The sequence below is a fragment of the Lithobates pipiens genome, unplaced genomic scaffold, assembly GCF_037356315.1.
Source record: "Lithobates pipiens isolate NorthernLeopardFrog02 unplaced genomic scaffold, aLitPip1_a1.2 Scaffold_27, whole genome shotgun sequence".
NCBI lineage: Eukaryota > Metazoa > Chordata > Amphibia > Anura > Ranidae > Lithobates > Lithobates pipiens.
The window spans coordinates 58323922-58336501 of NW_027507788.1; the positions used below are offsets into that span (position 1 = coordinate 58323922).

The 12580-nt window shown below is 41.8% G+C and overlaps 1 protein-coding gene across 1 annotated transcript; it reads right to left on the minus strand.

Moving 5' to 3' along the window:
• Positions 1-5329: 5329 nt before the first annotated feature.
• Positions 5330-12191, minus strand: LOC143933870 (uncharacterized). The gene is made up of 4 exons (XM_077456965.1): positions 12157-12191; positions 11511-11616; positions 10501-10627; positions 5330-6808 (listed from the first exon to the last, which is right to left on the minus strand). The coding sequence occupies exons 2-4, from the start codon at positions 11557-11559 to the stop codon at positions 5881-5883; spliced, it is 1104 nt and encodes a 367-aa protein (XP_077313091.1). The 5' UTR covers positions 11560-11616; positions 12157-12191; the 3' UTR covers positions 5330-5880.
• Positions 12192-12580: the final 389 nt, after the last annotated feature.

Here is a 12580-nt window from a genome sequence, read left to right on the forward strand (position 1 = left end):
TCAAGACCGGTTACGAGACTTTCGACGGGGCCGCCGAAAGTGATCCAATGACATTGTATCCCCGCAACTGTCCCTGGAATCTTGCTCTCACATTTGGATGCAGGAAAAGTCCTGTGCATCTCCTGTGTTTGGAGGACTGTTATTGGACAGTTATTAGTTAATGTTTTGTGCCTTTTCTCGTTTTGTTTTTGTTTTTTTTGTTTTGTTTTTTTAGGGATGGATGGAAGGTGTTATACCTGAAGGGTTTCACATGTACTGCCACTTTAAGGTTGACTCCACCCAGGAGTGATGCCAAGGGTCAAGGGGTATGGTAGCCATCTTGGACACATGTAAGAGCCTAATAAGATGTACTGTCCTGAGATGCATGTTGCAGTGTACACTGAGTACTGGAAATAAACTTCCATTGTTCCAGACCAGAGTCTTGTGTCTCTCACAACACAGAGGATATAACGGAGGAGGAGGAGGAGGAGGAGGCACATGCCCAACGAGGCAGGATGCCCTCCGGGGGCCAGCTTAGGGGCAGTACACCGACTGAATCACACCGCAGAGCTCCGCCTGTGCAGAGCGCTGCCTCTGCGCGTTATTCTAAAAGTTCTTTGGTGTGGGCCTTTTTTGAGATGAGTGCATCAGATCGCACCGCTGCTATTTGCAACATATGTCTCAAGCGTATCTCACGTGGCCAAAACATCAGCCGCTTGGGCACCACATGCTTGACCAGACATATGTTGACCTGCCATGCAGCTCGTTGGCAAGCGTACCTCAAAGACCCACACCAAAGAACAAAGCGGACCTCTCCTTGCTCCTCATCAGCTGGCATCTCCAACCCCACTAGACCTTCAGTCCTCTCTGAAACCTGCTCTGAGAGGAATGAAGGTGTAGAATTAGGTGTGTCACAGCCAAGTGCTTCCGGGAACTCTGCTAGCGGTACACCCACGTCCGATTATAGCAGGCAAATGTCCCTGCCCCAGCTGCTGGACCAGCGAAAGAAGTTTACTCCCAGCCATCCACATGCCCAGCGGTTGAATGCTAGCTTGACTAAATTGCTAGCACTTCAACTGCTGCCTTTTCAGTTGGTAGACTCGGCCCCCTTCCGTGAGTTTGTACAATGTGCGGTTCCTCAGTGGCAGGTCCCCAAACGCCACTTTTTCTCACGGAAGGCGATTCCGGCTCTCTACCGGCATGTGGAAGGCAATGTCCTTGCCTCGCTGGACAGGGCGGTCAGCGGTAAGGTGCATATTACCGCTGACTCATGGTCCAGCAGGCATGGACAGGGATGTTACCTGTCTTTCACGGCCCATTGGGTCACTCTTCTGGCAGCTGGGAAGGATGCAGGACAAGGTGCAGTAGTGTTGGAGGTTGTTCTGCCACCACGCCTCCAAAATGCTACTATTGGTTGTGACACACCTCTCTCCTCCACCCCCTCCTCTTCTTCTTCCTCCATGGCCTCTTCCAGTGCTCTGTCCTCAGAACCAACAGTGCTCCGTAGGCATTCCAGGGGCTACGCAAGTACGCAGGCAAAACGATGCCATGCCGTGCTTGCGCTGGTTTGTTTGGGGGACAGGAGCCACACTGGGGCGGATGTTTTGTCAGCTCTGCAGGGGCAGGCCGAGAGGTGGTTGACGCCACGCCAGCTTAAGCCAGGAATGGTGGTTTGCGACAATGGCACCAACCTCCTCTCCGCCCTCCGACAGGGACAACTGACCCATGTGCCCTGTGTAGCTCACGTCCTTAACCTGGTGGTGCAGTGGTTCTTGGGCAGGTACCCCGGCTTACAGGATGTCCTGAAGCAGGCCAGGAAAGTCTGTGTGCATTTCCGCCGATCATTTAATGCCTGTGCTCGGCTGGCTGAGCTCCAAAAGGAGTTGAACCTGCCCAAGAACCGCCTTATATGTAACATGCCCACCAGATGGAACTCAACATTGGCCATGCTGCAGCGGCTGCACACGCAGCAGAGGGCCATCAATGAGTACCTGTGCGACTACGGCACCAGGACAGGGTCAGGGGAGCTTGGTTTTTTCTCACCACGCCAGTGGGGCATGATCAGGGATGCATGCACTGTCCTGTCACCGTTTGAGGAGGCCACAAGGATGGTGAGCAGTGACAGTGCATGCATCAGTGACACTGTACCTCTTGTCCACCTCTTGGAGCATACGCTGCGTGGAATAATGGACAGGGCACTTGAGGCAGAACAGAGGCAGGAAGAGGAGGACTTCCTTGCCTCTCAAGGCCCCCTTTATCCAGACAGTGTTCCTGCTGTGCCACCCATCACACAGGAAGAGGATGAGGAGGAGGAAGAGGAGGAGGAGGATGATTGTGTCAGCATGGAGGTGGAGGCTGGCACTCAGCATCAGCATCAGCAGCAGCAGCAGCAGCAGTCTTGTAGGGATGATTTACAGTCCCAAGAAACACGTGGACTTGTACTTGGCTGGGAGGAGGTAGCTGCGGATCATGTTGTCCTTAGTGACCCAGAGGACTCCGGACCGAATGCCTCAGCTAACCTACGCTGCATGGCCTCCCTGATCCTGCAAAGCCTGCGGAAGGATCCTCGTATTCTTCGGATCAAGGAGAGGGACCATTACTGGCTGGCCACTCTCCTTGATCCACGGTACAAGGGTAAGGTTGCCGACCTTATCTTGCCATCGCAGAGGGAGCAGAGGATGAGACATCTCCGGGAGGCCTTGCAGAAAGGTCTGTGCAACGCGTTCCCAGAGACTGGGAGGTTACAAACTCCTGGTCCTGGACAACGTGTTGCTGAGGCATCGGTCAGAAGGAGCGGTGGAGAAGGTGGCCGTCTGACTGATGCTTTCAGACAATTTTTTAGTCCGCAGCCCCAAGGTATGATCGGTTCCAGCACCCATCGCCAGCGTCTGATTTACATGGTGCAGGAATACCTAGGGGCAAGGTCAGACTTGGACACCTTTCCCACCGAAAATCCTCTGGCTTACTGGGTCTTGAGGATGGATCACTGGCCAGAGCTTGCACAGTATGCAATTGAGCTACTGGCCTGTCCTGCATCCAGCGTTCTTTCGGAATGCACCTTCAGTGCTGCTGGTGGCTTTGTTACCGATCACAGGGTGCGCCTGTCCACCGAATCAGTTGATCGACTGACCTTCATCAAGATGAATCAGTCTTGGATCACCCACAGCTACCAAGCACCTGAAGCTGATGTAACAGAATAATTTTTTTTGAAATATCACATCCCTTCAAGACTGCCTATGCTGATGCTGAGTGACTGTCCTGTTATGTTGATTGTCTATTCTCTTCCTCCTCCGCTGATATGTTGGAAGAACATTTCTGGTTCTGGTTGATGCCATCAGCCCAATTTTTCTGCCCCTGTTTAACAGGGGCATTTAATTACAATTTTTGATGCAACGCTTTGCAGCAGGGCTAATTCCTGCAATAAAACTAGAATATATGGCAGAGGTTGCAGTGTGGTGGCACCAGCACCAGTGCCTAAGGCCCAATTTTTCTGCCCCTGTTTAACAGGGGCGTTTAATTACAATTTTTGATGCAATGCTTTGCAGCAGGGCTAATTCCTGCAATAAAACTAGAGTATATGGCAGAGGTTGCAGTGTGGTGGCACCAGCACCAGTGCCTAAGGCCCAATTTTTCTGCCCCTGTTTAACAGGGGCGTTTAATTAGAATTTTTGATGCAATGCTTTGCAGCAGGGCTAATTCCTGCAATAAAACTAGAGTATATGGCAGAGGTTGCAGTGTGGTGGCACCAGCACCAGTGCCTAAGGCCCAATTTTTCTGCCCCTGTTTAACAGGGGCGTTTAAGTACAATTTTTGATGCAATGCTTTGCAGCAGGGCTAATTCCTGCAATAAAACTAGAGTATATGGGAGAGGTTGGAGCTACACTTTAAAAATGTACCAGTTGAAAATTACAAACAGATTCAACTTAACACAACAAACCTACACAGTCCCTGTCTAAATTTAGATTTAATTTAAATTAAACAATAGACTATTTTTTTGTATATTTTGGACTTTTTCACATTTTTTGATTTCTTCAGTTCAAGAAATTTTTTCACGATTTTATGCAAGTGTGGTGCAGTCTGAGAAGCATCACTGAATGTTATTCAATTTTGACACTTATATAATATTGTTATATCACTAAGTAGTTTAAATAGACTATTTTTCTTCTTTTTTCTATAGCGCTACACTATAATTTAATATTTGGTATTTTGTTCACTATTTTATCCTTGTGATCGTGTTAGCAGCTTCTTTTTGTATATAATTTCTTGGGGATAGCGCAGTGTTGATTGTCACCGACAGCTTTTTGGAAACCTACACAGTCCCTGTCTTGTTTGCACCGCCTGTATACTGCTGTTCTGAGTATATAGGGCCTGGGGGCCACACGCATTTCCTTTTTTTAATATGGGTACGGGGTTCCCCTTAATATGCGTACAAGACCTAAAGGGGCTGGTAATGGGCAGGGAGGGCTACCCATGCCATTTTTCTCAATGATTTTCAACCATATTGCAGGAACCAGATATAACATTAAAACCGCAAGCAGTTTTAAATGGTGTTATTTCCGTTTAATGTCATTTTGTGCAGGGACTGTTCTAAACACGGGAAACACGTGGCACTTCACAGGCATACTACAGACACCCCCCAGGCACCATATTTAAAGGAATATTTCACTTTTTTTTTTCACTTTAATCGTCATTAAAATCAGTGCTCCCGCCAAAACGGCCATTTTTAAAAACATTTTAGGCATTGACCCATGTCCCCTGGGGCAGGAGCCAGGTCCCCAAACCCTTTTTAGGACAGTATCTTGCATATTAGCCGTTAAAATTAGCACTTTTCATTTCGAATGTTCGAGTCCCATAGACTTCAATGGGGTTCTAAAGTTCGTTCGAATTTGGGGTCCGTTCGAAAGTTCTGGTGCGAACCGAACCGGGGGGTGTTCGGCTCATCCCTATATCTGATATGTGCCTGCTGTACAATGTACTTGTATGAGAAAGTCTCCTTTTCTCTTTGTATTGCTTCCTATGCGTGAAATCCCTGGTGATCCTTCCAGTCCCTCTGCTTTCCTATTAAAAACTGACCACATGAAGCAGGAGAGCACACCATAGTCAGTTCTCTAGCTATGCTGGGAACTGCACAGCCATTTACTGGGAAGCTACGTGTGCTGCTGCTTCTCCTCCCCTCAGCTCCTGTGCAGCTGAGAACAGAGGGAATGTGATCACTCATTAAAACTGTATTTATAATGTATTTTTATATCTATACACACGTTTTGCCTTTAATTTCTATTTTAAACTGAATAGATTGTTTTACAAGGTGATCATTTATAATCACTTTAACAAAAAGTAGAACAAGGACAAATTATGCATTGCTAAGTGGCTTTTTATTTAACAGACTTCACATTGTACATTTACATTTCCAATACCATCAACCATATTGCCTTCTGTATAATATATTACGGTAATAAAGATGTTAATGCAAGCTATAAAAAGGAATCATTGTGAATCCTGTCCATTGTTATAAAACATTTCATCATTGTTGGTAACTGGGGTTCCCTTTAATCTAATTTGTTTCATATTTTATTTCAGAGAATGTTGGAACTCACAAGCTGAATTTCAGCATCAGTAATGTGCTAAACTATGGAAATTTTGGTAAGTACAGTTCAGTATTCCTTGAAAAGCTACAGATAATGTGTTAAGCAAATAATACTGAGGAAGAATTGAGGATTGCTGGGAGAACATTATAAATACATGCTACAGATCGTGCTGAGTGTAAATGTATTGAGTGGAAAGTTGTAAAAATATTTTATGGGATTCTTGATGAATTTAAGTAACATCGCATTTTGTGTGTAGTGCTGTGTAGATATTATTTACGATATTGCTATTCAGAAAATGAGTTTGACTGAGGAAAACTCAGTTTTCATTAGAAACACCCTGATTTATGAATTCATGGATTGTGTCCCGAACATCTTTCTCTAGGTACTCCACCTGATCTTGCATTGTCACAGTGTATTCTCCCAACTTCTTCTTCATGTCCTCTACTCTCTGCACCAGAGCCTTGTTAAGAGCTTCCACTTCTGGTGTAATTGTGCCTTTAAATTCTGTAATTTTCTCATCAATTTGCTGGTTTACTTGGGTCAGATAGGGTTCCAGCATCTGTTTGACATTTGCCATATCTCCATTAACCTTGTTTCTTAACTCATTGGCATAAGGGTAGAGTTGTTCTTGGAGTTGTGCCGTTAGCTCCAGAGCTCTGTTCTCCATCTCTTTCACATTTTTTCTCATTTGAAACTCCATGTTCTGGATCTGTTTTCGCAGCTCATCTTGAACATCCTCTGCATAGGGATTCAGACTTTTATAAAGCTCCTGTATTTGCTGATCAATGTTTTCTTTTACTTTTTCTGTGATAGGTGTCACCTGCTTCCTCAATTGGTCCATATTCTCATCTACCTTGACCTGAAACTCTTGTGAGTATGTAGCCAGTGTTGCCTGTATATGGTCTGCATTCTCTTTGAACTTAGCTTCCAGGTCATTGGTCACAGATTTTAGCTGTTGATTGAATTCCGCTGCATTTTTGTCCAGTTGGGTTTGGAAGGCTTCTGCATATGGAGCCAGTTTAATCTGAAGTTCCTTGACATTATTGTTCAGGTGCTTGTGCAACTCATCTGCATATGGGGAGATCTTCTCTTTCAGCCTCTCCAATTCGGTTTTAATTTGTTCTTTTCGTTTTTCTGCATCCTGTGTTAATTTCTCATGTATCTGCTTGGCAAAAGGAATGAGTTGTTTCTGTAATTCTCCTGCATACACGTTTACACTCTTTAGGTTTTCTTCAATTAAAACACTGCGGGTGGAAAAATAGCAATCAAATACCACATTTACATAGATCGCTAATTCATCAATTGTTTATATATATATATACAATTTTAAAGTGCATTTGAGTATCCATCATAAAGCAGAAACTGCAGTATGTTTGTAAATAAACAAAATAAATGTATTGTATAACCATTGCAATGTATGTTAACCACTTCAGCCCTGGAAGAATTTACCTCCTTCCTGACCAGAGCAATTTTTGCGATACGACACTGCGTCACTTTAACTGACAATTGCGCAGTCGTGCGCCGTTGCACTAAAACAAAATTGACATCCTTTTTTTTTCCCACAAACAGAGCTTTCTTTTGGTGGTATTTGATCACCTCTGTGGTTTTCATTTTTTGCGCTACAAACATAGCAAAAAGTAAGTCTTTTTGCTATAATAAATATCCCCGAAAAATATATAATAAAAAATGTCTTTCTCAATTTAGGCCAATATGTATTCTTCTACATATTTTTGTAAAAAAAAAAAAAAAAATCGCAATAAGCATATATTGATTGATTTACACAAAAGTTACAGGGTCTACAAAATAGGGGATAGATTTATGGCATTTTTATTATTATTTATTTTTTATTAGTAATGGCAACATTCTGTGACATTATGGCGGACACATTAGACATTTTTGACAATATTTTGGGACCATTGTCATTTATACAGCGATCAGTCCTATAAAAATGCACTGATTGCTGTATAAATGACTCTGGCAGGGAAGGGGTTAAACACTAGGGGCGATCAAGGGGTTAAGTGTGTCTTAGTGAGTGATTCTAACTGTGTGTGGGGGGGGGGTGGGCTACCACTAACATGACAGCGGTTACTTATCCTGATGACAGGCAGCAGTAGATCCCTGACATGTCACTAGACAGAACAGGGAAATGCCTTGTTTACATAGGCATCTGCCCATTCTGCTGCTCCTTGACACAATCGTGGGACATTGAGTCCGCGGGACCTGCGGGCACGGTCATGGAGTATGATGCCACGTCTTAAAGGGGACGTACAGGTACGGCCATTTGTGCAGCCGTATATCGTCATGCACTGGTCGGCAAGCGGTTAACCTATAAAAACCATTCAGATGAGCTTATAGTTTTTAACTCATTTTATAAAAAGTATATCTAATGGTAAACATTTTTTCTGTATCTCTTTGAGTAGATTACCCTTCACTTGCTGTTCTGTAGGCACTACAAGAAGTGAGGGTAAAGTGATAGAAATACCCTCTGAAATAGAAATATTTATCTCTGGAACAAGTGTCTCCATTACAATCCCCCCCCCCCCTCTTATTCTGATGACAATTCGGAGTTTTGGATTTTCACTGAATAAATAGAGGAAATGTCAATATACAAATTTGCAGGGTCCTAATCTGTTACCACTCTATCCAAACCCCCCAACAATCAGGGCTTTGAATACATTTTGGGGGGGAATCTAGTATGGAAAAGGACCTGGGGATCCTAGTAGATGTCAGACTCAGCAATGGCATGCAATGCCAAGCTGCTGCTAACAAAGCAAGCAGAATATTGGCATGCATTAAAAAGGGGATTAATTGCAGAGATAAAATGATAATTCTCCTGCTCTACAAGACTCTGGTCTGGCCGCACCTAGAAAATGCTGTCCTGTTTTGGGCCCCAGTGCTCAGAAAGGATGTACTGGAAATGGAGCAAGTATAAAGAAGGGCAACATAGCTAATAAAGGGTCTGGAGGATATTAGTTATGAGGAAAGTTTGCGAGCACTGAACTTATTTTCTCTGGAGAAGAGACACTTGAGAGGGGATATGATTTCAATATACAAATACCACACTGGTGACCCCACAATAGGGATAAAACATTTTCGCAGAAGGGAGTTTAACAAGACTTGTGGCCGCTCATTAAAATTAGAAGAAAAGAGGTTTAACCTTAAACTACGTAGAGGGTTCTTTACTGTAAGAGTGGCAAAGATGTGGAATTCACAGGCGGTGGTCTCAGCGGGGGGCATCGATAGTTTCAAGAAACTATTAGATAAGCACCTGAATGACCGCAACATACAGGGATATACAATGTAATACTGACATATAATCACACACATAGGTTTGACTTGATGGACTTGTGTCTTTGTTCGACCTCACCTACTATGTAACTATTTTAGGATGTATATTAGTGTTATAGTTTTACCTGTAATTTATCTGGAGGTAGTAATTGCTGGTCTTCTGGTGAAAATGCTAGCTGCTTGACTGCCATAGACTTTATTACCATCTGAGTCACTGAGCTGGGTTAAGCAAGCAGAGCAGGAAAGTCGGAGTCAAGTCAGAACTCCTGAACCTTTTATTTGTTCCAAGCCAGTGACTCAGAAAGTACTAAAGTTATAGATTCAGATCAACAATCGGCTAGTATTTTCAGGAGGAGGAGCCAGCAATAGCAATGTCTACATTTCTTTAGTACATCTGTCCTACATCATTACATAGGTAGATTAAATGACATACGGTATATTGAAAGGCTTCTGAAGGCTACAACATTTATAATGATGACACCTTGTTGGTTGATTTATTTTGCTTCCTGCATTTCTTTAATCATTATCTGCTATCTACCCTTTCCTAATCTATATGCAGTTAATTAATATTGTCATACCTTTCCCAGATATCCCATTTCTTTGAGGGATCAAGGAAGGCTTACATTGCACTGGGGTTGAATTACTAAAGACAAATAGTTGTTTCACTTTGCAAAGGAAATTGCAAGGGAATTGGTCCTCAGAGCTTAGTGAATGAGGTGAAGCTTTGCTGACTTCCATCATCCAATCATATGCAAGCAAAACATTTTTTTTTCTCCTTCCATGTGATTGGGTATTCTTTCCAAAGTAAAACTTCACTACAGTGACTAAGCTCGGGATAAAATTCCCTTGCGAAGAACAATTTTCACTGCAAAGTGAACAGCCTATTTGCCTTCAGAAAATCAACTCCATTGAGTGTACAACTGAATCGAACCTGATTGAACTCTATACCTTCATTATAGCTGTGATGTGCCTGCTTGTGCAACATTTATGTAGATTTACCTGCTATGCTATGCTATGCACTTATATGTTATGATTCTGCTAAAAACTAGCCTGTTGAGTGCTGCTCACCTATGTGTGTTAACGTTACAGAGATAAAAAATATAAAATAGTTTCTATAAAGTGTGATATCCAGAATTAATATACAGACAACGCTAAACTTATAATGTAAAGCAGCACTTAGAAATGTACAGGAGTTCTAAAACAATTACGGAATTAAGGCTTAGTGAAAGAAGTACAGTATATTACTGACGGAAATGATGATAACTAAGCTGTTAACGTGGCTACCCTAAGTTAGTTAAAGATTCAATTTTTAGAGGACGGAGCATTTACAGGTTCATTAGGTTATAACGACCAGAGGCAAAATTGCTGTTGCAAAATTTGTTGTCACTAGCAGTTGCTTGCAGTAAGGCAAGTCACATACCATGTAACAAACGATACTGTACCCCAATAGAATTACAAGGAAATTATTTCACAGATAAACCCCTACTTGTCACAACCCTTGCAACTCTATATAAAAGGAAAGGCTGATGGGCAACGTAGCTTACAATTTTTTTGAGAGAGATGATAAAATACTATGTATTTTAAAGCCAAAATAACTTATCCAGTAGGTTCTACTGACTTTGATGCTGTTACAGTGATTTCCACTTACTTTAGCTGTTTGCTGATGTCAGATTGCTGTATCTGATCTACAGTGTCCTTTGTGCCAGTGGTCAGCTGAGTGAAGTATTTCCAGAAAGCATCGGATACCTGGTCAGTGCTGACTTCTGCCTGAGATCCTAACAAAGAGAAGAACCCATCATTAGACATAGACTGTCACATTAAATTGGCTCATATAATAAAGCAGTGGCTAGATCTGGTATTAGGTGCAGTAGCTCATAAAAAAAATCAAATTGTATCTACTTACAGAGCTAGCATATACAGAGACTGGTTGTTATCTTAAAAGGGGGCTAGAAGATTGTATAATGTATGTAAATTGATAAAATAATCACTATTAGAAGTACAGAGGTGGTTTTTAGTGCTGAGGCACCGAAGCCTGAGGTTGAATTAATCTGGACTTTAAAGCCTATTGTTCACCATGTAGCAAGATCAGCACTTCTCTACATGCAGTTTATTTTTATGTGAGGGCTTCCAGTAATCCCAGTTTTGAGAAAACCCCTCTATATAGATATTGTCGGAAGGCCCCCACTGACCCATTTGCACCCTCCATTCCACAGCCTTAGAAATGGTCCTGTAGTGGCAATATGGTCTTTAGGAAATAATAAGTATATACACTGGAGTTTTATTACTATCAATAAATAACAACAGTACAGATCAGTTTTGCTTTTTCAGCTTATAGTTACAGATATTGGGTGTGTGGGCCTGTGCATCAGGAGTGTTTCTTTAAAAAGTGCTGCCAAGTGCTTTTGCTACTATCCTCACCCATGAGGATTAGATCCTTCCCCTGAAGTAAATTCCATCCCCTTTTAATTGTAAACCATATGCACCAGTGTAAATACTATGGAAACAATGTGATAAATTACATTACTGGTGTATCCAGAAGGATAGATGCCATGAGATGAAGATATCATCTCATGCTTCAGCTAAAATGTGCTATCTTAGATAAGATATCACCTTGTCTTCTGAAAGAAATGACCCTGGTCACATACTGATTTTACTGACCTGTGACTGCGCACACAAGAAGTGCGAGTGCTGCAACTTTTACCAACATGGTGATTGATTGAGAAGGTCAATAAGAGACAGCCAAATGATCCCCAGTAATTTAAATCTATATAAAGAAAAATAGCAATGTCAGACAATTAAGATTTGTGTATATATTATACAATGAAATAATGGCTCTAAGCTTTATACAAGCTATTCCTATTTCATATTATAAAGTTACAGTTGTTATTTTAACCTTAACATAATATTTATTGTGCATTTGTACCTTTTTGTACTGAGGAGGTGTTAACCAACCCTCTTCAATAGGATAGCATAAATGTTAGGATGTGGAAACCAGTGTTACTCAAAAAAAAAACAAGGTTTGCTGTTATGTATCTCTGGGAGATAAGAGTCAGAACTAGTAAACTAAAATGTGAACATGTGTATTAAATGGTACAATATAAAAATAGTTTCACATTCTGAAAAGAGTTTAACTACAATAATAATAAGTAAAATAATGCAACAATAAAATAATGAATAATGCCCACCCAGAAACTTAAAATTTTTTCAAAAACATTCAGGTAACAAATCATTTCTTCTCAAATCATTTCTGAACTAAGATGAGATTTACCTCTGTGTAAGAGGACTAGACTTCCTTTCCCCTTACCTGTATCCTGGTACTTGGGATTGATGTTGATATCGATGCTACAGTCTGCCCTTTATATTGGACGATCCCTATGCTATGACTCTATTCCAAGTCAGCCTGAACTTTAGATCAGCTTTACAATGTGGAGTTCCTGACGTGTCATTGTTTTCAGAAAGATTCTGGAAGTTTGATGAGCTCACTGAGGACTGGTCAGTGTGGACTTACAACCATAAGGAGAAGGGAACTGTTGTGTAATTGTTTTAATTTAGTTATTACAGAAAACATTGAAACAACAAGATTGTATGACTAAAGCTTACACGTGGTTATTTTGAAATATACTTAGACTCAGCTAAAAAAAAAATTTGGAGGCAATTGAGGTCCAATAATTTGATTTAATTTGAAAAAAAAATCGGTATTTAAGCCACAATTATAGAAAATGGGACCC